Source organism: Chlorocebus sabaeus, chromosome 2 (assembly GCF_047675955.1).
Source record: "Chlorocebus sabaeus isolate Y175 chromosome 2, mChlSab1.0.hap1, whole genome shotgun sequence".
NCBI lineage: Eukaryota > Metazoa > Chordata > Mammalia > Primates > Cercopithecidae > Chlorocebus > Chlorocebus sabaeus.
The window spans coordinates 17,621,712-17,646,748 of record NC_132905.1 but is presented as its reverse complement, the minus strand read 5'-3'; the positions used below and the strand labels follow the sequence as shown (position 1 = coordinate 17,646,748).

The window sequence follows — 25,037 nt, the reverse complement described above, 5'->3', positions numbered from 1 at the left end:
TAGGGAAACCTCTGGATCAGGGTCATCTCATCCAGCCTCCTTCCTCTAGTCCAGGCTGGGCTCAGATCACCGAGGTAAATGGCACCATTTCCACCAAGTTGCTCAAGCCATGAACCTCCACATGATTCTTGATTTTGATTTTCCTTTTCCTCAGTGTCTAACCATAATAACCAACTGTGCTGGGCTGTGTTCTCATTTCTCTGTATATATTGACTCACTTAATAATCATGACAACTTTACCAGGTGGGTGCCATTGTGATTCCAATTTTATGATGAGGAAACTGAGGCCCAGAGAGATTTAGTAACTTGACAAAGATCACACACCTAAGAAGTGGGAAATCTGTGATTCAGATGGTCTGGTTCCATCGTACAGCACACTTCTTCAAGATCTGGATAACATGTCACTTCCTTCAGAAAACCTTCCCTAAGACACCCCCAGCAGGAGGCAATAGCATAAGTCAGATAGATAGGAGTTCAAATCTTAGCCCTGCTACTAATGAGCTGTGTTACCAAGAACCAGTTACTTAACCTCTCTGGGTCTCAGGATTCCTAAAATGGAGACAAATAACAGTGCTTTTGCTCATCTATTCCTTTGTTCCCTTTGAAGTCTGTACTGTTATTTATGTGTTTTTTTTAATAAACAAAGTAAAACATATTTTATTTTCAAATGGGCACCTGTGTAGAGAGGCTGAATGTGCCACCCAGATCCCCGTCAGTGGAGGTCTTGTTGCCCCCGCTAAGGGAGTGCACTCAGCTGTCTCAGACCCCAAAAGCAGCCTCACTTGAGGCCATACCTGCACCTGGGGCAGCTTGTGTCCCCAGAGAGATGGGATACAAAGGGCCTGGCTATCTCTGATTACCTGGACTGCTTCTGAGGGCCATCTCAGGTCCAGTGGTCCCGTGGGGTTGGGTCTGCCTCCAGCTGCATTTCTCCCTCTGCCCTCTCCTGCTTCCTTCCTCTCCCTACCACAGTGACCCCAAGGGCACAACCTAATGATGCCCACGCTTGTGAATCTCCATCCCGGCGTCTACTTCCTGAAAGCCCAACCTGTAGAAACCATGGCATGAGGATTTATGAGCTGGTGTGCTGCAGTTTTTAGCACTTCTTATCAGCTATATGTATCGGGCAGTTATTCTTTAATATTTTCCAGCAACCCTGTAGAGTAACAGCTTTGAGCCTCAACCTATGGACGAGAAAAATAGGAACCCAGAGAGGTTAAGAAACCTGCCCAAAGTGTCCCAGCACAGAGTGGTAGAGCCTAGATTGACCAGATACTGAGATTCCCAAGCCTGGGCTTCCGACCAGTGTACACGGTTAACAGGTGTCCAACATTGTAACTTCATTTGAAACTGAAAATTGAAATTGAATTAACAAGAGAAGGCAATAAAAGAAGTAATTTCAGCTTCCCTTATCCTTAATTGCAGACTGACTCTTAACTGGCTGTGGTTTTGAATGCCTCGGTTTACGAGGCGTTCAGGGGTGGGACGGAGCTCAGCCACGCGAGCTTTGGTTTCAGATCCTGGCTCCACCATCTCCTGGCTGTGCAAATGTAGGCGAGCTATTTAGCCTCCTTTTGCCTCCGATTCCTCATTTTTAAAATGGAGACAGTGATAGCATCTGATTCAGTGGTGTTTATAAAGATCAACTGGGCCATATTTGATTCACAAAGCACTTCGAACAACGGCTGGCATGTGCAAAATTCTGGAGTGAACAATTTGGAGTCTGGACTCTGAAATCAGGGAGAATTTGAACCCCAGCTCCCAAGCAGAGTGCAATTGTAAGAATTTAAGAGAGTTGCTTAATTTTTCATGTCTCAGTTTTCGTATCTGTAAAAGAGGCATAAACCATTACCCAGCTCTTAGGGCTGGTGCGGCAATTCAGTGAGATAATCCGTGGAGACAGAAGCTGGATGCTGACGTCGCACTGCCTCTGAGCTGGGCTGGCTGACTCGCACTGGCACACCCCGGAGAGTGGGCGCTCCCTGAAATTCTGCACTCCCTGTGCCTCATTTGCTCCACCCTGGTCCCAGCCCTGACTTCTGAGCTCACAAAGCCCTCTTTAATAACATTAATAATAACATCCATGAACTAATTAATATTACTATCTAGGACTTATATGAGAGGGGTTAAGAGCATAGACTCCGGAGCCAAACTGCCTGGATTCTAATCCTGACTCCGTAGCTGTGTGACATTAGGGAAAAGGTACTTTATCTCCCCGTGTCTCAACTTCCTTATCTAGAGAATGGGCATAATAATGGTATCTACCTTATAGCATTGTTGGGAGGTTTAAATGAGTTAATGTGTAAAGCATGTTTTTTTCTTTTTCTTTTTTTTTTTTTTTGGGGGGGGTGGGGGAAGATGAGGTCTTGCTCTGTCACCCAGGCTGGAGTGTAGTATTATCATCATGACTCCACTGGGATCACCACACCCAGCTAATTTTTTTTTTTTTTAAATCCCATCTCTACAAAAAAATACAAAAGGAAATTAGCTGGGTATGGTGGGGCATCCCTGTAGTCCCAGCTACTTGGGGGGCTGAAGTGAGGGAATTGATTAAGCCCGGCAGGTTGAGGCTGCAGTGAGCTGTGATGGCACCACTGCACTCCAACCTAGGTGACCGAGCGAAACTCTATCCCAAAAAAAGAGAGAGAGAGAGAAAAAAAAAGAGAAAGGGTCTCACTATACTGCCCAGGCTGATTTTGGACTCCTGGCCTCAAGCCATCCTTCCACCTCCGCAAGCATGTTGAACAGTGTCTGGCATTGGGTGAGCACAATATGTTATTATCCCTCTTAAGTCACAGAGCCCTCGAGTCTTAATATTATTAGTATTAGTACTATATTAATATTTTGTCCATCATGAGTTCCTTAAGGATCCAGGTCGTAACTCATTCCTTTCTTTCTCTGTAGCACCTGGTCCTGAGTGTGGACCTGTGAGGAATGAACTATGATCATCTCAGTTTGGCAGGTGAGGAAACTGGCTGTGCCCCCAGGGCGTGTGCAGCTCACCTGCTCTGATCCTGGTGCTGCGGCCAGCACTGGGACCCGCCCACACCTGCCTCCCGCTGTTCCTGCTGGTTAGCGGGGCTGGGGGTCTTACCTCACAGCCTTTGGCCATGGCGAAGCCCCCTCCCAGGAGAAGGATGATGTTCCAGGGCACTGTCTCCTGGGCCTTCTTCCAGGTCAGCAAGGGCTCTGTCTCTGTGTTGGGAGCTGGGCAGAGAGAGGGATTCAGCACACACTCAGGGCCGCTCAGCCTGAGGCAGAGGCCACCAGCCCTGCAGCCCCATCTTACTGGGGACACTCAGGGGTCCCCAGGAAGCCAAGTGGTGGATCCAGCATCTGGCTTGGAGCTTCAGGGAGAGAGTGCACAGGCATCATGATAGGGGAGCTGCTCTATTCCCAGTGAAAATAATTTTCATGATTCCCACAGCTTGAGAGTTTTAAAAAACTCCACATGCAGGACATAACTTAACTCTCCCAACAGCCCTTCGGCACAAGAGCTATTTTTACCCTCATTTATAAGAGAAAAGGTTTTCTTTGTACTGGAACATGCACAGAGAGGAAAGAAAAAGAGGAAGGACATTTAGAAAAATAGAAACAAAGGGTATTTTTGAGCCCTGAAATGATGGGATGATTTTTATTTCCTCGAGAGTGGCAGTGCTGCAGTGGTGAGGTCAGTGGGCGGGGGAGTCAACAGACTTTCTGCAAGGGGTTAGCGAGTGAATCATTGAGGCTTTGCAGGCCACACAGACAGGCTCTGTTGTCACTACTCCGTCATTGTGGCATGAAAACAGCCAGAGACCATACCTAAACATGTGGGCCTGGTTGTAAATAAAACTCTATCTACAAAAGCAGGTGGTGGGTTGGACCTGGCACGTGGCTGGTAGTGTGACATCCCTGGGTTGGGGGCATAGGCTTGGAGACAGACCCTCCTCAGTCTTGGCTCACTGTGTGCCCTTGACAAGTGACTTTGCCTCCCTGAGCCCCATTTCCTCAGCCGGCACATGGCACATTACAGAACCAGGGGGGTTCCTGTGAACACCAACCAGGACAATGATGGATCTGCAGGGAGATGAGGCATTTCCAGTTAGCTGATAGTTGCATCCCCAGGGTCTAGAACAGTGCCTGACACCTGATGGTTACTCTGTAAATATTTGTCAAATAATGTATATGACACACTTAGACCCATGCCTGGTGCGGGGTAATCACTCCTGAAATAGGACTTTTCTTGGCAGACTATGACCAGGGAAGCAGGGAGGATGGGTCTGACTCCTTTAAGGCAGTTTGCCATCTTCCAGGACAGTTCCTGGTCAAGCAGTTACGGATATTTTGCTTCTCCTTTTGAGCTTTTTCCAAATGTTACACAGTGGTTTACCTAAAACAAGATTTTATAGTCAGGAAATAAAGATAATAAAAGCTACTTAATAAAATCCCTCTACCAGCAAGCATGCAGTCCACAGGTGTATGCCGCCCACAGGTGTATGCCGCCCACAGGTGCATGCCGCCCACAGGTGTATGCAGTCCACAGGTGTATGCAGTCCACAGGTGTATGCAGCCCACAGGTGTATGGAGTCCACAGGTCTATGAAACCCACAGGTGTATGAAACCCAAAGGTGTATGCAGTCCACGGGTGCATGCAGCCCACAGGTATATGTGGCCACAGGTGTATGCACCCACAGATGTACGCAGTCCACAGGTGTATGAAGCCCACAGGTGTATGTAGCCCACAGGTGCATGCAGCCCACAGGTGTATGTGGCCACAGGTGTATGAAGCCCACAGGTGTATGCAGTCCACAGGTGTATGAAGCCCACAGGTGTATGCAGTCCACAGGTGTATGAAGCCCACAGGTGTATGAAGCCCACAGGTGTATGCAGTCCACAGGTGTATGGAGTCCACAGGTCTATGAAACCCGCAGGTGTATGAAACCCAAAGGTGTATGTAGTCCACGGGTGCATGCAGCCCACAGGTGTATGTGCCCACAGATGTATGCAGCCCACAGGTGTATGTAGCCCACAGGTGCATGCAGCCCACAGGTGTATGTGGCCACAGGTGTATGAATCCCACAGGTGTATGTAGCCCACAGGTGTATGCAGGTCACAGGTGTATGCAGCCCACAGGTGTATGCAGCCCACAGGTGCATGCAGCCCACAGGTGTATGTGGCCACAGGTGTATGAAGCCCACAGGTGTATGCAGTCCACAGGTGTATGAAGCCCACAGGTGTATGAAGCCCACAGGTGTATGCAGTCCACAGGTGTATGGAGTCCACAGGTCTATGAAACCCGCAGGTGTATGAAACCCAAAGGTGTATGCAGTCCACGGGTGCATGCAGCCCACAGGTGTATGCGCCCACAGATGTATGCAGCCCACAGGTGTATGAAGCCCACAGGTGTATGTAGCCCACAGGTGCATGCAGCCCACAGGTGTATGTGGCCACAGGTGTATGAATCCCACAGGTGTATGTAGCCCACAGGTGTATGCAGGCCACAGGTGTATGCAGGCCACAGGTGTATGCAGTCCACAGATGTATGCAGCCCACAGGTGTATGCAGCCCACAGGTGTATGCAGCCCACAGGTGTATGCGCCCACAGGTGCATGCAGCCCACAGGTGTATGTGGCCACAGGTGTATGTGGCCACAGATGTATGCAGCCCACAGGTGTATGCAGCCCACAGGTGTAGGCGCCCACAGGTGTATGCAGCCCACAGGTGCATACAGCCCATGGTATCTACATGCGGTGCAGGTGTCATATACCTTGAGGGGATTCTTGGGCCAAATGCAACATACACTTAAGCCCAGAACTGGACAAGGCAACCAGACATGGCAGGTGGCCCAGCCCTCTGCCTTCAGGTGATAAAATATTTCATTAAAGAAGTACAAAAGGTCTGAAAAAGTGAAGTGACTCACCCCACACAGCAGGTAAGGGTGGATGGGACAGAGGAAGGAAGAAGGCCTTGAGCAGGGTCCCATGTAATGCAGATTAAATGGCGAGTGCATATCAGACTGTCTGTCACATGCCAAGCACTCAGTTAATGTTAGCTACCATGGTTTTTATTGTTTTCCCATCCAACCATGCCTCTGCTGCTATTTCTCATAAGCACAATCTCTGACTATGTGGATTTCCCACTGCAGCTCAACCTGATATTCGCTGGCTGTCTATAGCAGTAGCTAAAGGCACAAGCTTTAAACTAGACTTGAATCCTGGCTCTGCTGTGCCCCAACTGTGTGATTTGAGCCAGTGTCACTACCTTTCTGAGCCTCGATTTCCTCTTCTGCAAAATGAGGTAACAGCACTTCCCTCAGAGACTTACTGGAAAGATGAAATGGTCCCTCTGTGCAAAGGACTCATCCCAGGGCCTTGCCCAGAGCAAGTCCTTGACTATTTATTTAGCAAATATATATTGAGTACCTGCCATGTGTCAAACACTCTTCTGGGCTCTCAGGATACAGAAATGGCCAAAACAGAGAAAATTCGTCTCCTTGGAGAACTTATATTCCAGGGGGGAAGTCAGGTGATAAATAAATATACTGGCCGGGCATGGTGGCTCATGCCTGTAATTCCAGCACTTTGGGAGGACGAGGTGGGTGGATCACCTGAGGTCAGGAGTTCAAGACCAGCCTGGCCAACATGGTGAAACCCCATCTCTACTAAAAATACAAAAATTAGTTGGGCATGGTGGTGGGTACCAATGATCCCAGCTACTTGGAAGATTGAGGCATGAGAATCGCTGGAACCCGGGAGGCAGAGGTTGCAGTGAGCTGAGACTGTGTGGGTGTACTCCAGCCTGGGCAACAGAACAAGACCCTGTCTTAAAAAATAAATAAATAATGCCAAGAAATTTCATGTGCTATGAAGAAAAATAAAATAAGGTAAACGAATAAAGAGTAACACAGGAGGGAGATTTTCTAGATGGTGCAGTCAGGGAAGGTTTCTCAGGAGGTGGCATTTGAACAGAGCCCTGAATGAAGTGATGGAGTGAGTCATGAAGATCTCTAGAGGAACAGCTAGTTGACAAAGAGGAAAGAGAAGTTGTCGTCATCATCATCATCACCATCATCATCAACTACTTTTCCACCACAAGCACAGTGCCTAGCACATAGTAGGCACTTGATCAATACTTGAATGACCACAAAGGGTGAGAAACGCAAGTGCAACTCAGACCCATAAAAGAATAGTGGGGTGAGTATAAGAAGAAAATCAAGGCTGGCTTGAATGTCTGGTTCTAGGTCCTATCTCTCTCTTTCTCTTTGTCTCTCTCCCCCCCCCCCCTTTTTTTTTTTTCTTGAGGCAGGGTCTCACTCTGTTGCCCAGGCTGGAGTGCAGTGGTGCCATCACAGCTCACTGCAACCTTGAACTTCTCAAGCAATCTTCCTGCCTCAGCCTCCCAAGTGACTGGAACTACAGGTGTGTGCCACTACATAGGCTAATTTCTTAATTTTTTTGTAGTCAGGCTCTTGTTATGTGGCCCAGGCTCTTCTTGAACTCCTGACCTCAAGCAATCCTCCCACCTCAGCCTCCCACAGTACTGGGACTATAGGTGTGAGCCACCACACCTGGCCCTGACTCTTTTTAATGAGCAGTGTGACCTTGAACAAGTCACTTATTCTCTTTGGAAACTTACTGACCACAATATAAGACTCCACAAAAGTCTTTAGTGTTAAATACCAGAAAGTATCACATCAGCCAAGTCTGCACAGGGTCACTGGTGGCCAAAGGACAGGCAGTGCTCATGGAGTTCCCTCCCCACCCTCTGGGCAATGCTGGAAACTCCAGTTCAAAGACCCCTGGGCTAAGGGCACACATTGGCATTCCATGGACCAGACTCAACACACGTGTTTTAGTGCTACTGTGGTTGGCCCACATAGTATTTGTTTTTCAACTTGAATGAGTTGCCAATATTTAAAACCAGGGAGATTCCACATAAAAATCTAGATTTTTGGCTTCTTTTGAAAAATCAGCAAATCTGACTAAACTAGTTCCGTTTTCCTGCATGGGTACAATCAGTGGAAACTAAGTAATATCTGCCCCCTTTAATTTAAGTGGGGATTGGCTCACCAGTTTTTCACAGACCCTGCCTTGCCACGAGACTGAGGCTGTCACTACTTCTTTTTTTTTGAGACAGACTTATTCTTTCACCCAGGCTGGAGTGCAGTGGCATGATCTTGGCTCACTGCAACCTCCACCTCCCAGGTTCAAGCAATTCTCCTGCCTCAGTCTCCCAAGTAGCTGGGGTTACAGGCATGTGCCACCCACCCAGATAATTTTTGTATTTTTTATTAGAGACAGGGTTTCGCTATGTTGGCCAGGCTGCTCTCAAACTCGTGACCTCAGGTGATCCACCCACCTCAGCCTCTCAGAGTGCTGGGATTACAGGTGTGAGCCACCACGCCCAGCCTCTCACCACTTCTTACTGACCTCAGCTGTTGTCTCCCTTTACATAATAAGGAAACTGTTCTCTGTTTCAAAAATGGGAAAGGAAAGATAGACAAGGAGGGCCATATGTTTCTTGAGACATATTTTCCTGAACTCAGTCTGCTGCATATAAATGTTACCTTCCATCTGGAGACAAACATAGGTCAAAAAAATATATATATATTACATATAATCTATATTATATATTATATATGTTTTATAGATTATTTATAAAACATATGAATATATATCTTATATATAAAATAAGTGTTACCTCCCTGTAGGCAGTTGAGTTTGCAACCCCTGATCTATAAAGCCAGTAAAAGCCAGAGGTGGAAGGTATCTAAGGGACTCCCTCATTTTCGAAGTGAGAAAGCAAGGCTCGGAGAATATAGGAGCCTCCCTGAGGTCACCCAGAAAAGTAGTAGCAGAGCTGGGATGCCAGTCAGCTGTGTCATAGTAAAGTAGGAGGCGGGACTCACTCCAGGGGTGGGGCTTGGGCACCAGACCAAATTGAGGACCAGCTAAAACAGGTCCTGGGTGGAAGCAGCTTTCCATAAGACATGCCCACCAGTATACCATGTCAGTTTACCATTGCCATGGCAACACCCGGAAGTTACCCTCCCTTTTCATGGCAATGACTCAACAACCTAAAAGTTAACACCCTTATCCTAGAAATTTCTGCATAAACTACCCCTTAATTTGCACATAATTAAAAGTGCATATAAATATGACTGCAGCACTGCCTCTGAGCTACTACTCTGGGCACACTGCCTATGGGGTAGCCCCACTCCACAAGGAGCAGAACCTCTGCTGCTGCTGTGTACTGCCGCTTCAATAAAAGTTGCTGTCTAACACCACTGGCTTGCCCTGGAATTCCTTCCTGGATGAAGAAGCCAAGAACCCTCCCAGACTAAGCCCCAATTTGGGGGCTCCCTGCCCTGTAACAATAGCGCCTTCCCCATGGCCCCAGCTGAGAGAAAGCCCTGGGCATTGTGAGTTCACCCCCAGGTGCCAGAACCATGGATGGGCACCTGACCAAGGGCAGCTGATCCATAGGCTGGCCAGGGATCTATGAGGCTGTGAAGTAGCCTTGTGGGAGGAAATCTGCCCAAAGAACAACAAGCTGAACCAACCCGACTCTTACATCTTACAGATGCATCAATGGGAAACAGAGACCCACTGGGTGAAGAGAAGTGACACCTGAAGGTGAAAGAATGAACAGAGAGGCCGCATGACACACAGGGGGCATGATTGGGCTGAAGTTGGGTGAGGAAGCAGAAGACAGGAGGAAACAGATACTGTGAGGACACAGAGGCTCAGGGGAAGCAGAGGCTCAAGGGAGCAGTTGGACACCATGAGGAAGTGGCCGCCATCAGGTGGAAGAAGCCAGGAAGGGGCAGAAAGTGTGAGAGGTGATGCCACAGGGAATAGAAAACATGAGGAAGTGGAGTTAGCAGAAGCCATGGGGATCAGACACTATAAGGGAACAAAAGTAGAGACTACAATGAAGCAGAAACTATAAAGGTACAAAACCTAATAAGCAGCAGAAACTAGGAAAAGGTTAAGAAATTATATACAGAGGGAATGATGAGAACAGCCAGTTGGAAGACTGACTGGAAGAGAAGTAGAAATGGAGAAAAGCTGAACCCTGTTCAACTGCAGAGTACGCAGGCCCACAGCTAAGCCTCCTTAGACCCAGTTCCAGCCTCCCTGAGGTCCAGCTATGCTATAGGAACTGTCTATGGGTCACACATGGTGGCTCATGCCTGTTGTCCCAACATTTCAGGAGGCACAGATGGGAGGGTCACTTGAGGCCAGGAGTTCAAGGCCAGCCTGGGTAATGTAGTGAGACCCCCGTTACTACAAAAAAAAATTTTTTTTTGAGACAGGGTTTCACTCTGTCACCCAGGCTAGAGTGCAGTGGGTGCCATCAGAGCTCACTGCAGCCTTGACCTGCCAGGCTCAATCGATTCACCCACCTCAGCCTTCCAAGTAGCCGGGACTACAGGTGTGCCTCACCATGCCCAGCTATTTTTTTTTTTTTGTATTATTTGTAAAGATGGGGTTTCTCCATGTTGCCCAGGCTAGTCTCAAACTCTTGGACTCAAGCAATCCACCCGCCTCACTCTCCTAAAGTGCTGGGATTACAGGTGTGAGCTACCATGCCCAGCTGCTACAATTTTTTTTTTCTTTTAATTAGCCAAACGAGGTGGCTCACACCTATAATCCCAGCTTCTTGGGAGTTTGAGGTGGGAGGTTCACTGGAGCCCAAGAGTTCGAGACTGCACTGAGCTGTGATGGCGCTACTGCACCCCAGCCTGGGTGACAGAGTGAGATCCCATTAAAAAAAAAAGAAGAAAGAAAGAACTGTTTATGGAGCCTGTAAAATCCTCATCTTCCTACAGGACACATACACCATACTCCCCACACTCAAACCCCGACTCTTCCATGGCTAGGGCTATCCTGAGTGACACTATTTTTCTCAACAATAGAAAATAGTTTGATTATGGTGCCTATTTCCTGACTCCGGAGGAGCTCAGCCAACTGCCCCAGGTGGCAGCCTCAGGTGTTGGCGTCACCTTCTGGCAGACATCTGCTGGACACCAGAGGAAGTCGCAAGCTGGCAATCTGAAGGCCACAGTCTACGGCATTTTGTTTAGAGGTACTCAGCGATTTTTTAAAAAATTGAATCGGAATGCCTTCAGGCAGTTTCTCCTCAGTCCCCAACACTTCCTCTACAGTTGAAACCCAGCTTGTGTTTTCCATGCGTGGCTCCTTGGGCAGCCAAGGTGCAACTCCTGCTTTGGGCCAAGGGGTCATTTTTCTGCAAAGGGCAAGAAAACGAAACATTTTTTGCTTCATGGGCCAAGAGGCAAAATTGAGGCTATTGTGTAGGTACTAATATAACTAAAGAAAATAAATTTCCACAGGTTCCTTAGGGGAAAGCAAAATTTGATACGTGGACACTGAAATTTAGATTTCATGTAACTTTCACATGTCCTGAAATGTTTTTCTTTTGATTTTTTTTTCAACCAGTTAAAAATCTGAAAACTGTGCTTAGCTCACAGTCTGTTCAAAAACAGACAGCTGCCTGGATTTGGTCTGAAGACTGTAGTTGCTAACCCCTGTCCCCAGACAAGGCAACGGTTCAGACAGTGAAAGGAGAAGCAGGAAGGACCACGTGGTTAGTGCAGTGGGGGGCTCCAGGCCCTTGATGACCACACTCCACGTCGCAGTCCTCACTGAGCCCACCAAGACCCCAGCCTTGACCACCTTACCTTTGAAGTCAAACCACCACTTGAGAGAGGGCCTTTGGGACGGGAAGAAGAACAAGATGGTGACAATAGCCACGCCGGTGACGGCATCAGAAAGAAACCTACAATGAGAAGGCCCCAAAGCATGTGACCCTGGGCATCTCAGTGGGCCGAGGTTTGGCAGATTTGTAACGGAGGATTTGCGGAAGGGAATTAGGCCTGCTGTGAAGGGGCCATTGTTGGAGGCTGGGCCACTGGATTCTGTCCTGCAATGCACTAAGCATGGTGCAAAGCTCTTCATTCACAGCTCCCCGGGGGCATTTAGATGCTGCTTGTGCCCAAGCAAATGCTTATCCTCCCAACTCAAGGACCCTAGGAAGAGGGGAGAATCTGAGGGCCGCAGAATATTGGAATCCTTGGAACCCCCATAAATCACCCTCACCGGGACTCCTGTAAGAACCCTGCCTTTGTTCAGCTTGTGCTTGAATCCCTCCTGGGATGGGCAACTGACCACATTGAGATACAGCCCACTCACACCAGTGGAACCCAGACTGACCCAGCCTCATGGCCCCTCAAAACCTAACTGTCACCTTTCAAACATCCACAATGTGTCCTTTAGGGGAGACATGAAACCCTTGGGGCAGGCACTTTCCATTTCAGATGGAGAATCAGAGGGTCAAAGAGCAGAAACAACCTGTTCAAGGCCAGACCCTAAGCAAGTCATTTTGTTAAATTGACATACAAATACAACCAAGATACCCTGTAAATTTTATTTTTAAAGTTTTTATTTTCAGCAATGGACACAATTCAATAAGGAATTGGTTAAATACATCGAAGTGTTCCCATTCTGTAGACCCTGGCCTTAAACTCAGATTGTTCTGGTTCCAAGTTCAACAAAGCCTAGAGCTCATTGCTAACCAGAGCTCTTTCCACTCACACATTTGGAAAGGAGAGTATTCAAACAGACAAGAAGTTGGAAGAGATGGTCAATATCATTATAATCAGAGAAATGCAGATCAAAACACTAATGGTATACCATTCATCTGCCAACAGGCAAGACTTGAAAAGGGGAGTAAAACTGGTGAGGATATTGAGAACATACGCCCTTAGTGAAAGAATAAACCAGTTTAACCTCCTGGGGCATTTGGCAACATGTTTCCAATTTTACATGTAAATACCCTTTGATCCAGTTATCCTACTTGTAGGTATTTAACCTTGAGAAACAGCCGTACTTTTGTACACAGATTATGTGCAAGGATGTTCATTATTGATAAGAGTAAAAAAAATTGGAACATTTTTGAGAGACACATTTAAATAAATTGTGTTCCATTCATATTATGAAGTACATTGCATCTGTTTAAAAAAAGATAAAAGATAATGTCAATCTCTATGTATTGACATAGAAATACAACCAAGATATCCTGTAAATTTTATTTTAAAAGTTTGTATTTGAAGCATTGAACACAATCTAATAAGGAATTGGTTAAATAAATCAAAGTGCTCCCATTCTGTAGAGTACTATGTGGTGTTTTAAAAGAATGAAGTTGTGACCTGAGTCCAAGAAAATAAAATTTTAAAAAAAGAATGAAGTAAGTTCAAAATGGCAAGTTGTCCATGATCATATTATTATATTTTACAGTCTTTTGTTATATGTATACATATTTGTATGTGTGTATGTATGAAGATATGTGTGCATATCTGGAATGTCACACACCAAACTGCTCATTGCGATCATCTCTGGGCAGTGGGACATAAAGTGGATAAAGAGCCATTAACTTATTCTTTTACAATTCAGCATTGTTTGAATTTTTATGAATATGCATAACTTTTGAAATTCTATACAAAATTAAAAAGCAGATTACAAATAATATGTCGACATGATCACGTTTCTGTTAAAAAAAAATCTTCTTTTTAATAGAGTTCTAAACGCCAATTGGCACATGTTTCATTGAGGTGTAATTAACATGCAGTAAAAAGCACCCATTTTGAGGGTATAGTTTAACAAGTCTTCACAAATGTATACAGTCTGATAACAGCGCGATCACAATGTAGAACAGTTCTCAGATAGGCATTTTTTAAAAGTCAGGAAAGATGTATATCAGAATTAGAGACTGAGATTCGGCTGATTTTCACATTTTCTGTATTGTTGAAATGCTTATAATGCTCATTTTGCATCTGAAAAAAATAAAGCATCTACATTTTGGAAAAATAAAAAAAATGGTAAGAGCAATGACAGCTTCATGGCTTTATGAAATTATATTGTTTCTTGCTTATAACAACCTTCAGGAGATCAGAATTTATGTCACCCATTTTACCAGGGAAGAGGATGAGGCCCAGAGGGTGAGATATCTGGATTGTGCACTGTCCAGTATGGTAGCCACAAGCCACATGTGGACTAGTGGGCATTTGAAATGTGGCAAGACCAAACTGACATGCGCTTTAAATGTAAAATACACACAAGATTTTGATGATTTCACATGAAAAAAAGAATGCCAAATATCTCACTAATAATTTATACATAAAATATATTATTCATATTAGTTTCATCTGTTTTTCACCTTTTTAATGTAGCTACCAAAAAACTTAAAATAGATATGTGGCTCACATTATATCTCTCTTGGATGGGGCTAATCGAAATAATCAGATTTCACCAAATCCAGCAGATTCATCTCTATTTAATCACGTTCCCACCCACACCAGAATTTGACACGGTGCCCACTCACACTTCTTAAAACACTCCCCTCTCTTGGCTTTTGCTGGTCCATAGCTCTAAGTTTTCCTTCTACCTCACTTACCATCTTTCTGTTTCTCTAGTAAACTCACTTTCCTCTCCCCAGCTCCCAAGTGCTGGGGTTCCTCATGGTCTCCTATACTCTCCTTAAACACTTTCCATAGCTGAGCCCATTGATTCCTATGGATTTAACTCCCAAATTTATACAGCAACTCCCAGATTTATGGATGCAATCTAAACATCTCTTCTAAGCTCCAATCTTGCATATCCAACTGGCTATTGAGCTTGAAAAGTCTAAACCAAGTCCAAAATAGAATTATGAATAAGCCATTCCCAGCCCACTAAAAAATACTCTTCTCCAACTAACCACCATTCATGCAGGCACTCCTTTCATTCACACCCCCCAAACCAACCCAGCGCAAGTCCCACATTTAACTTTGAATGATATCTTGACTGCTACATCGTCATTGCTACCACCCTCACTGAAGCCATCCCCCAGACCAGGGGTCAGCAAATGTCTCCTGTAAAAAGCCACACAGTAAGTATTTTGGCTTTGCAGGCCACATGGTGTTTGTCTGGACTCACATTTGACATTGGAGTGTGAAAGCAGCCATAGACAATATATAATTGAATAGGTGTGGCTGTGTGTCAATAAAACTTTATTTGCAGACACTGAAATTTGAATTTCATATAATTTTCGTGCATTACAAGACATTGCCTTTTGATTTTTCCACAGCCATTTAAAAAATGTAAAAGTCATTCAAAATCAAGTGGCGGGCCAGATTTGGCCCAAAAAGACAGGGGCCATCTAGATGATGTTATAACTCCTAACTATTCTCCTCATCTATATTTTTGCCCCCACTACCCATTTCCTAATGAATATAGCTAAGTTATTGAGTTCTTTCTATGAGCCATTTTAATCACTTGACATATATTAACTCATTTATCTTTACAACAAGCCAATGAGAAATGTACTATTATAATATCATTTTACAGATTAGGAAACTGAGGCACAGAGCGGTTGAGTAGCTTACAACCCTCCAATGGCTGCCCACTGCTCACAGAAAAAAAAAAAAAAATCAAAATGCATAACATGCCCGAAAAGACACTCTAATCTGGCCCTCCCCTACCCTTCCTCACCCACTTTCCTTCCTTCCCACCAGGCCTCGGTCCCACTGGGCTTTTCTCAGTTTCTCAAACATGCTACATTTGTTCTGACTCAGGATTCAGTAGACATTCCCAGTGCATCTCCACTGCTTTCACCTGCAATCTTCCTAAGATTTGGCTCTTCCCAGAACTGTCCAAAGTCAATGCCCCTGCTCTATTATTTTATAGCATAACCCTCTCATTCCTTCCTTCACAGCACTCATTGCAATGCAGTTATTTTGTTGTCTAACCACTTGCTTTTGTCTGTGTCCCAGCACCCAGCATGCAGCTTAGCACATAATAGGTTCTCAATCAGTGTTGATTGAACGAATGAACGATTTGCTCAGTCACGCAGCTCATAAGTGGCAGAGCTAGAACTCTAACCCACTTTAGTCTGACTCCAAATCCAGAGCTCCCAACACATGAGAAGTCATATTTTATCACCCAAACCTAAACTCTTTTGAGAGTGAAAGAGGGAGCTATTTATAATCACATGGGACAAGAGATGGCAACTTGGATGTGGGTCTCCCCAGCTACAATGCTGCCTCTCCAGCTCCAGGTGGCCCAGCCCAGAATCCTCCCTGTTGGACTCCTCCCTGTGGGTCCCCAGAGTCTCACCCAGGAGTGAAGAGGCTGGCCCAGCCAGGGATGAACTTCGGGTCCCGGGAGAAGAGGAGGATGGCAAACATGCAGAAAAGGACGAAAACGGCCTGTTCGGCAAACCTGTGGCACAGACATGCAGGCATGATGGTGACCCTGGGTTTCAGGCAGACTGCAGCAGGCACAGGCTCAGGCAGCTGCCCACTGGGAGTGACTGGGCCCGGAATCTGCCTCTGAGAAAGCTGAAGTCATCCACTCCCCAGGGAGTGCCCAGAACAAGGGGAGGGGCGCCAATGGACTGTAAATGATTCCTGTCCTAGGACTTCCACGCTCCCTCAGGATCCTTCCTGAGCCTCAAGTCACCCCCTCCCCGAAACCACGTGCTTCATTATCACTAGGAGTTTCTCAGGGTCCTACAGAAAATCAAGAAACTGAGAAACAGAGAGAGAATCCAAAAAGCAGAAAGAAAAACAGACAGAAATGCAGTAGGCAAAGAGAAAGAGGAGCATTCATACAGAGAGAGAGAGAGAGAGAGAGAGAGAGAGACATAAAAACACACAGTCTGTCTACACTGAGAGGAGAAGACACAGAGAGGGGACAGACCTGGAGAGGGGGTGGATGGAGGTGGAAAGAGAGGATTCCCAAGAGTTGGAGGAGCTAGTTACCCAATGTGCCCATTTCAAAGACTGGAGAGCAGGGCCCAGAGAGGGTTAGTGCCATGCCCAAAGCCACACAGGACATGAGTGGCACCACTGGTCCTTGAACACAGGCCTACTGAACCCATTATTTTCACCATATGGAAATGTGCATTAAACAAGGTCCTGGAAGCCACCTGAGATAGTGTCAGGTATTCTGTGTACCGGGAGGGAAATGGTACCTTGGGTGGAAGATAGCAGATCCCACTGTAAGTACATTCTGAGGGGCTTTTTGGTCCTCAGGTTTTTACTCCAGCACCAGGGCAAGAGGTTGACTGTGTAAACCACCTCCCATCCTCCACCTCTAGGCTCCCAGGCCATGGGTCCTGGAATTCCCCTGGAGCTCAGCTCCCATGGGCCCAAGGCCAGGCCAGGAGGAATCTTTCCTGAGCATTTAAGACTCAGCTCTTTCCTCAACCCAAGGACCCCCATATACCTGATGGGCCCCAGGTTCTGGTATTCTTCCCGAATTACAGCTCGAGCCCTGTTTTCTGCAGTGGTTCTTATCTCAGATTTATTCTTCCTCCAGCCCCTGAAACAGAAAGTGGGAGGTTAGGAATGTCCACTGCAGGTGTAACTAACTTCTCACCTACAACCACCACCACCACCTGACCAAGTCACATCCTCTCTGTTCGGGAGGCTGCAACTGCCTGATGGCTGGTCTCCCTGCAACTGTCCTCCTTTGCTACAGTTGTTCTCCCCACGTACAGCCTGGTTGATCTTTAAAAATGTGAATCTGATCATATGACTCCCAGGCTTAAAATCCATGAGTGGGTTAAACAGGCACATGAATAAACAGAGGAATCAATGGAACAAAGCAGAAAGTCTAGACACAGACTTAGTCACAAATGGGAATTTAGTCTATTATAAAGTTGCTATCTCAGATTGGTGTGGAAAAGATGGACTATTCAGTAAATGGCATCAGACATATAGATCAATGGAACAGAATTGAGAGCCAAGAAATAAACCTATCCACCTATAGCCAATTGATTTTTGACAGGGGTACCAAGACTGAATAGTGGGGGAAGGAATAGCCTTTCAACAAATGGTGCTAGGAAAACTGGATAGCCAAGTGGAAAAGAATGAATCTGGACCCCTACCTCACACCATATACAAAATTAAACCCAAAATGGATTGAAGGCCTAAATGTTAGAGCTAAAGCCATAAAACTCTCAGAAGAAAAGGCAGGGGTAAATTTCCATGTCCTTGGAATAGGCAACAGTTTCTTCAATATGACGTCAAAGCACAAGCCACCAAAGACAGATAAATTTGACTTCATCAAAATAGTAAAATGTTGTGTGTCCATAAATGGTGTTAGGACACTGGGTGACCATTTGGGACAAAAAAAAAAATGAAGTTGAATCCAAACTTCACACTGTACCATAAGGATGAACTCCAAATAGATCAGAAGTTTAAATGTGAAAAATATAATACTAGAAGAAAACGTGATTATTCTTTTATAAGTCCTGTATTAGGAAAACCTTTCTAAGCTGTAATTGAAATTTCAGAAACTATGTGAGAAAAGATTGAAAAAAAAATTAAAACAATTCTTTAGAGAGAAAAGCATCATAAACAAAGCCAAAAGACAAATCAGGAAAAAAATGTAGCTTCTATTGCAGAATAAGCACTCATCTTTCCAAAATATAAAGCGTACCAGAAACTAGTAAGAACAGGACCAACAACCCATTTGAAAAAATGTATAAGAATATGAACACACGGTTTCACAATTCACAGGAAAGAAAATACCGATGAACAAACTTTTCATATGCTTCCAAACCTATGAAAAGTTTCCTAAAGTTACTCTTCATAAAATAAACACAAGTTATTTTTCTCTTATCAGATTGGCAAAAATCCACTTTGCTGCAAGGAAGCAGACACTCTCATACATTGTGCATGGGAGAGGAAACATGTAAAATTTTTATGAAGAATGATTTGACAATATCTATTAAAATAAAAATGTGTTTATTCTCTGATCCAGAAATCCCACTTCTGGAAATGTATCTTATAAAAATGCTTGTTTCCTTTGAGCTAGAGTTGCAAGGTAAAAGAGAAAAAATAAAATAAAAATAAAAAAACAGCTGGGCATAGGTGGCTCACGCCTGTAATCCCAGCTCTTTGGGGGGCCGAGGTGGGTGGATCACTTGAGGTCAGGCGTTTGAGACCAGCCTGGCCAACAGAATAAACCCCTATCTCTACCAAAAAAAAAAAAAAAAGCACAAAAAATTAGCCAGGCAAAGTGGCAAGAGCCTGTAGTCCCAGCTACTCTGGAGGCTGAGGCAGGAGAATGGCCTGAACCTGGGAGGTGGAGGTTGCACTCCGAGATGGTGCCACTGCACTCCAGCCTGGGTGACAGAATGAGACTTTGTCTAAATAAATAAATAAGTAAATAAATAAAATAAAAAACCAAAATCTGTTAGGGAGGCCTGTTACCAGAAAAAGATATCTATGTCTGCTCATATTTGCTTAAGAAAACTCTGAAAGATTACACAAGAAACCAATAAAAGTGGATGCTTGTTTGGGAGGATATCGTGGGTGAAGAGGCCCATGGTTGGGAAGAGAGGTTCTCACTGCATACCTCTCAGTGTTGTTTTGATTTTTGAGAACCATATGTACGTGATTTGATTTTTGAGAACCAAATTAACGTAGCCATATTAACGTAGCCATATTAAAAAGTAATTGAAGTAACCAAAATAAATATAGGAAAACAAAGTGCCAGTATTATATTTTGGCTAGACATCATTTCTGGCTCAAGTCTCTGGGTCCGAAGCTTGCTCTTTCTTTCTTTAGAGGTTGATTTGGAAATGTTAGATATTATGGTTTCTTTAGCACCCAACTGAGACTTTCTCCTAAATATAAGTAGACTGAGTGATGAGAGTTGATAAAGACATATTTCCCATAATATGATTTGGTGTTATTTAATATTTTGTCCTCATGCCTCCCCAGATTATCTTCTGTATCAGGGCCCCATAAAATGGGAAATAGTGTACTCCCCTCTTCTCTGGTCAAGAGTGTTTACCTTAAAGACAATACTATTAATAATTAGTAATAATATGTGACATCAACAAAGGGTCTGGGTGTGGCAGGCAGGTCACACCTCTCACTTAATCCTCACATCCCTGGGAGGTCAAGAAATGAGAATATGGCTAGCATGGTGGCTCACACCTATTATCCCAGAGCTTTGAGAGGCCAAGACAGGAAGGATCGCTTCAGGCCAGAAGTTTGAGACCAGCCTGGGCAATATAGTGAGACCCTGTCTCTACAAAAGATTAAAAAAAAAAAAAAATTATCCAGGCACAGTAGTACTTGCCTGTAGTCCCAGCTACTTGGGAGTCTGAGGCCAGAGGAACACTTGAACCTGGGAGACTGAGGCTGCAATGAGCTATGATTGTGCCACTGCACCCCAGCCTGGGCGTCAGAGCAAGACCCTGTGTGTAAAACTAAATACATACATACATACATAAAAGAAAGAAATGAGAATACGACATGAAATAACAATCATCCTCAGTTTTCATAGGCAGATGCTGAGGTTAGAAAGGCCACTCCCTGCTTCCCCACTCTACCTGCCAAGAAAAAAATGAGAGGTACCTGAAGCTCAGTCCCCCGTACAGGAAGGAGATCCAGAGCCAGCCTGCCAACAGGAACAACAGCATAAGAGGGAAGGCGAAAATGAACCAGGAGCCGAAATTCACCACGTCACACTGTGGAAAGAAACTGGAGAACAGTGGGAGATGAGAACAGGCCAAGGGCAGCCATGCCCATTTGGGGAGTGGCAGAGGAGACCAGGCGGCACTAGTAGTAGTGGGTCAAGAGGGGAATGAGCGGGTCCCATGGAAGTCTTGGGAACATTGTTTTCCACCTATTCTAATAGAAGTACTCTTTTTTCCTCTTCTTTGGAGGCTGCTGGCTTCTGACCCAATGGGACCAATGGGTGCGCTACAGTCAAAATCTCTGCCCCCTGGAGGCCAGACAGGTACCTGAGTGAGTGAAACAGGCCAGGCTGGCCATGGTGAATTGAAGAGAGCCGTGCTCATTAAAGGGGTCAGCTGCTATTTGCTCCCCCAGGGTTGCCATGCAAGAGTGCAGGGCCAGTAAACCCACTTGAAATTATGTGATGTTTAAATGTTGGCAATTCATGAAAATGTTTTTAATGAATGTGGGAGTCAAGCATAACATATCTGTAGGCTGAAACCTTTGCCCTCTTTATTATACATGCTCAAAGACCCTGGGCATTTTGTCCAGGCAATGGTGATGCCGATGAGTTCTTTCTCTGCTAAACGGTGTCCAATCTCAGTTTTATTAAGACATCATCAAGCCTGAAAGGATGAAGGGCAATAACACTTAGTGCTGGTGAAGATGTGGAAAAACAGGCAGATTCTTGATGTTTGCTCATCAGAATACTCTTTTCTGGAGAGGGATTTGGTAAAATGCAGTAAGAGTCTTAAAAGTGTGCATATCCTTTTATCCAGAAATTCTACTACTATAAATAAATTTTAAAACAAAAAACCAGAAATGTGGTCAGGAATATAAGTGCTAGATTGAAAAGAGGAAAAGTAAGTTATAGAATGATGTATACAAAAGTATGTGGATACTCACGGACATTTCTAGGTAAATAAATAAGGAAATAAACCAAAACATTAACAGTTATTATATAATAAATAAGCAAACAAAAATATTAATAAACTCTATATAGTGGGATTCTAAGTGGTTTTTATTTCCTCCTTTTTCTCTACCTGTATTTTCTACAATGAATAAGTATACCTCTATAATTAGACAAAATAAAAATATTGTTTTAAAAATATTAAAATATCAGCAAGTGTGTTGTCAGTTACATAATTTGTAATAGCAAAATAATAATTATCATAAAATGAAAACAATCTAAATGCTTAAGATTAAAGTATGTACACCCAAAATAAGATAATACATAGTCACTAAAAATTATGTTTTCTAAAAAATTTTAATAATAAAATCAGACTATAAAACTGTATTAAGAGCATACTGGCAAAAACGTTAAATATATACACATTTCATATATGGACATAGAAAAGTCTAGAAGAAAGTCTTAAAATATCGACAGTGGGATTGAAGGTATTTCAAACTTCTTCTTCTACATTTTCCAAATGTTCTTTAATGTGCCAATATCATTTTATAATCAGAATAAACCAATAAAATGTATTTTGGCAACAAGGGCTAAAGGACCACTCAGGGAAATCACTTCTGTCTCCCAAGGCTTCTCCTGTTCTCAGCTGGAGAATCAAAATCACGTATTACCTAGCATTCCTTTTAAATCCCCTCTTCCTACACCAGAGGGTCTACATTTGAGCCCTTGTGTTGCATAAGATTTGCATGTAATTAACTTGAAATCCTACATTTGATATTTTTACTGTATATATAGTTAATATTATATATTTTATGTATTATATGTTAATATATACTTAAATATACATAAGATATATTTCAGAAAATATAAATATGAAATAAACATATAAAAAACATATAATTTCCCCAATTTCATTTCAGGTTGGAACAAAGTCCTACTCATATCAGGGCAGGCAGGCAGCCTGAAAACGCTTTGACAACAACTGCTCCCCTCCAATTCTCCCCATCCCCAACCTAGGCTCTGCTCTCCATCCCCCCAGCCCACATCTTCCTGTCCACTCCTGGGGATGGGTCCCGGCAAACCCTAATACCAAATGCCTACCTTCCCCTCCGCAGAACACTAAAGGGCTGAGCCTAGATCCTCCCCACACCGGAAGCAGGGCCATCTTTGCTTCTGGTTTTTCTGTCACTGAGCTAAAACCAGAAGGCCAGCCTTGTTTAAAGGATAGAGATTAAAAGACATTTAAGGTTTGCAGTAAAACTCAGCGGGCTTAAATCAATTGGTGAAACATACCTATGACTTTTTTTTTTTTTTCCACCTCTCCCAGTTCATGGTTGACAATCATTGGTTTCCATCATCCAATCTTAAAACAAAGCATTTTGGAATCTGAGAATGTATTGGCAATTCATCTCATCCAGGGGTTAAGGTTTTAAAATCAGCATGAGGCCAGACATGGGTGTACTAAAATCTCTTGTGAAAATACCTGTAATTACTCACTTGTATGTTACTGAGGGTTGCACACATAGCAAACCTCTCTCCGGGAGATCAGCAGGGCCTCCCTTCATCCCCACGTGTTTTTGATTCTTTGGTTGGGCAACAGGTAAAGAAGTCGGCTAGTATTTGCGGCCATGTTGAATATCAAATACTTTTTGGTGCCCTTTGTTGGTCAAATGCTTATATTTGCATTTATGTAAATTAAATGAACCTATGCTACATCTCCACTGCAAGGAACCTTAGAAACCCTGCCTTGGAATCCTGGAACCTAAAAGTCTTAGAGACAGGATCTTGAAATACTGAAGTTTTAAAATCTTGGAAACCAGAGGCTTAAAATAATGGGAGCGGCAAGTTGTGCAGTTGGAGCATCTTTCTCTTATCCTCATGTCCTGACCGGCCACCCAGTCACTGCTGACCACTTCCAGGGGTGGGAGACCTTAGCTCCCAGCAGAGACCACTCCACTGGGGGACTCTGCTTATGGCTGGAAGGCTTCTCTCGGGCCATGACAGCCACAGACCCATGCCTCCCACTGGGTTACTCCTCTGCTGTCACCTTTCCAATGACCCCCATCTCACTTGGAGGAAAAGCTGGAGTCCTTAGACAACACTTACCACTATCACCTTATGTCTTCTCACCTGCCCTTTGCCCCAGGCTCTTCATCTCCATGGTATTCCTGCTGGTCCCTGAACCTCCCCAGGAACAGCTCCACCTCCAAGCCCTGTAGGAGCTACTCCCCGCTGTCACTGTTGGCAATGCCTTTCCCTCCTGTGTCCACATGGCTCATTCCCTTCTAGGTCTCTACTCAAATGTCAGCCCATCAGAGAGAACCAGTGTCCCTGACCAACCTACATAAACTAGCACCCTACTCTCCTCACTTCTATTCTCTTTCCCTGCTGTATTTTTTTCCTAACTTATCACACAGATATGTTTTATATTCATTTGCTTTTTCACTTATTGCCTGTCTCTCCCGCCAGAATGGAAGTTCCCCAAGGGCAGGGATCTCACTGGATTTTGTGTATTGCTGTGTTCGCAGAGTCTGGCCCAGAGAAGGCCCTCAACACACATTCCCTGGATGTTGAATGAAGGAGGGAAGAGGAGGGGAGGAGCAGAACCCTCCCTGCTGGTGGGGACTCTTGCTTTCTACCTCTTGAGCTGGCCAAGCAGGATGAGGTTAGGGGCTGTGCCTGTGAGTGTGGCTGTGCCCCCAATGCTGGCTGAGTAGGGGATAGAGATGAGGAAGCCCTTCCAGATGTTCCCACGATATTCATCCTCCTTCCTGGAGTCCGCCAGCAGATCCAGTGGAACCTCCATCTCCCCAGGGTGGTCTTTGCTTTAAACAAATCCAAAGAGAAGCCATTCAGAACACATGGAGAATAGGCCACAGACTGCCCAGGGGTTGGGGAGCTGAGTGATCTTTCTAGAAGGTAATTTGGCACAGGTATCAAAAACCTGTAACAAGGTGCAACTCTACAGTACAGATATTCTACTCTAAGAATGTATCCTAAAGAAATAGACAAGTGTCTCAGGGGTGGGTACAAGGGAAGTCACCATGCCATTAAATATAATTTAAATGAAGAACAGTCTAAATGCCCATCTAAAAGGGGCTGATAATAAAGATGACTCTCTTCCTGGATGGAACACCAATGCAGCTATTAAATGGATGCTTATTAAGATGAAAGTTGTCCATTCGCAAACTACGGTGAAAAGGTATGTCACAGTACCATTTAGTTTTTTATTGTATAAATACTCATGGGCGTGGTGGCTCACTCCTATAACTCCAACACTTTGGGAGACCAAGGCAAAGGATTGCTTGAGGACAGGAGTTTGAGACCAGCCTGGGCAATATAGTGAGACCCAATCTCAATAAAAAAATAAAAAAATCAGCTGGGCATGGTGGCACACACCTGTTGTTCCAGCTACCTGGGAGGCTGAGGCAGAAGGGTTGATTGAGCCCAAAAGTTTGAGGCTGTAGTGAGCTATGATTGCCCCACTGCCCTCCAGCCTAGGTGACAGAGTGAGACACTGTCTCTAAAAAAAATTAATAAGTAATAAATAAAAATAAAGAAATAGCTATGTTTCATGAATATAAAAATATTTAAAATCTAGAA

The 25,037-nt window shown here is 44.5% G+C and overlaps 1 protein-coding gene across 2 annotated transcripts in view; it reads right to left on the bottom strand.

The window, feature by feature from the left end:
• The window catches only part of SLC13A3 (solute carrier family 13 member 3), a 110,061-nt gene that overhangs the window by 14,326 nt on the left and 70,698 nt on the right, over window positions 1-25,037 (bottom strand). The window contains exons 5-10 of one of the 2 annotated variants that reach the window (XM_037982697.2): window positions 24,074-24,259; window positions 20,423-20,548; window positions 17,274-17,369; window positions 16,161-16,265; window positions 11,690-11,787; window positions 3,095-3,207 (exon numbers count right to left, since the gene is read on the bottom strand). In XM_037982697.2, the coding sequence (XP_037838625.2) occupies window positions 3,095-3,207; window positions 11,690-11,787; window positions 16,161-16,265; window positions 17,274-17,369; window positions 20,423-20,548; window positions 24,074-24,259 (724 nt within the window). The remainder of the gene's footprint in view (window positions 1-3,094; window positions 3,208-11,689; window positions 11,788-16,160; window positions 16,266-17,273; window positions 17,370-20,422; window positions 20,549-24,073; window positions 24,260-25,037) is intronic. The other variant, XM_073006173.1, reaches the window with a different exon arrangement.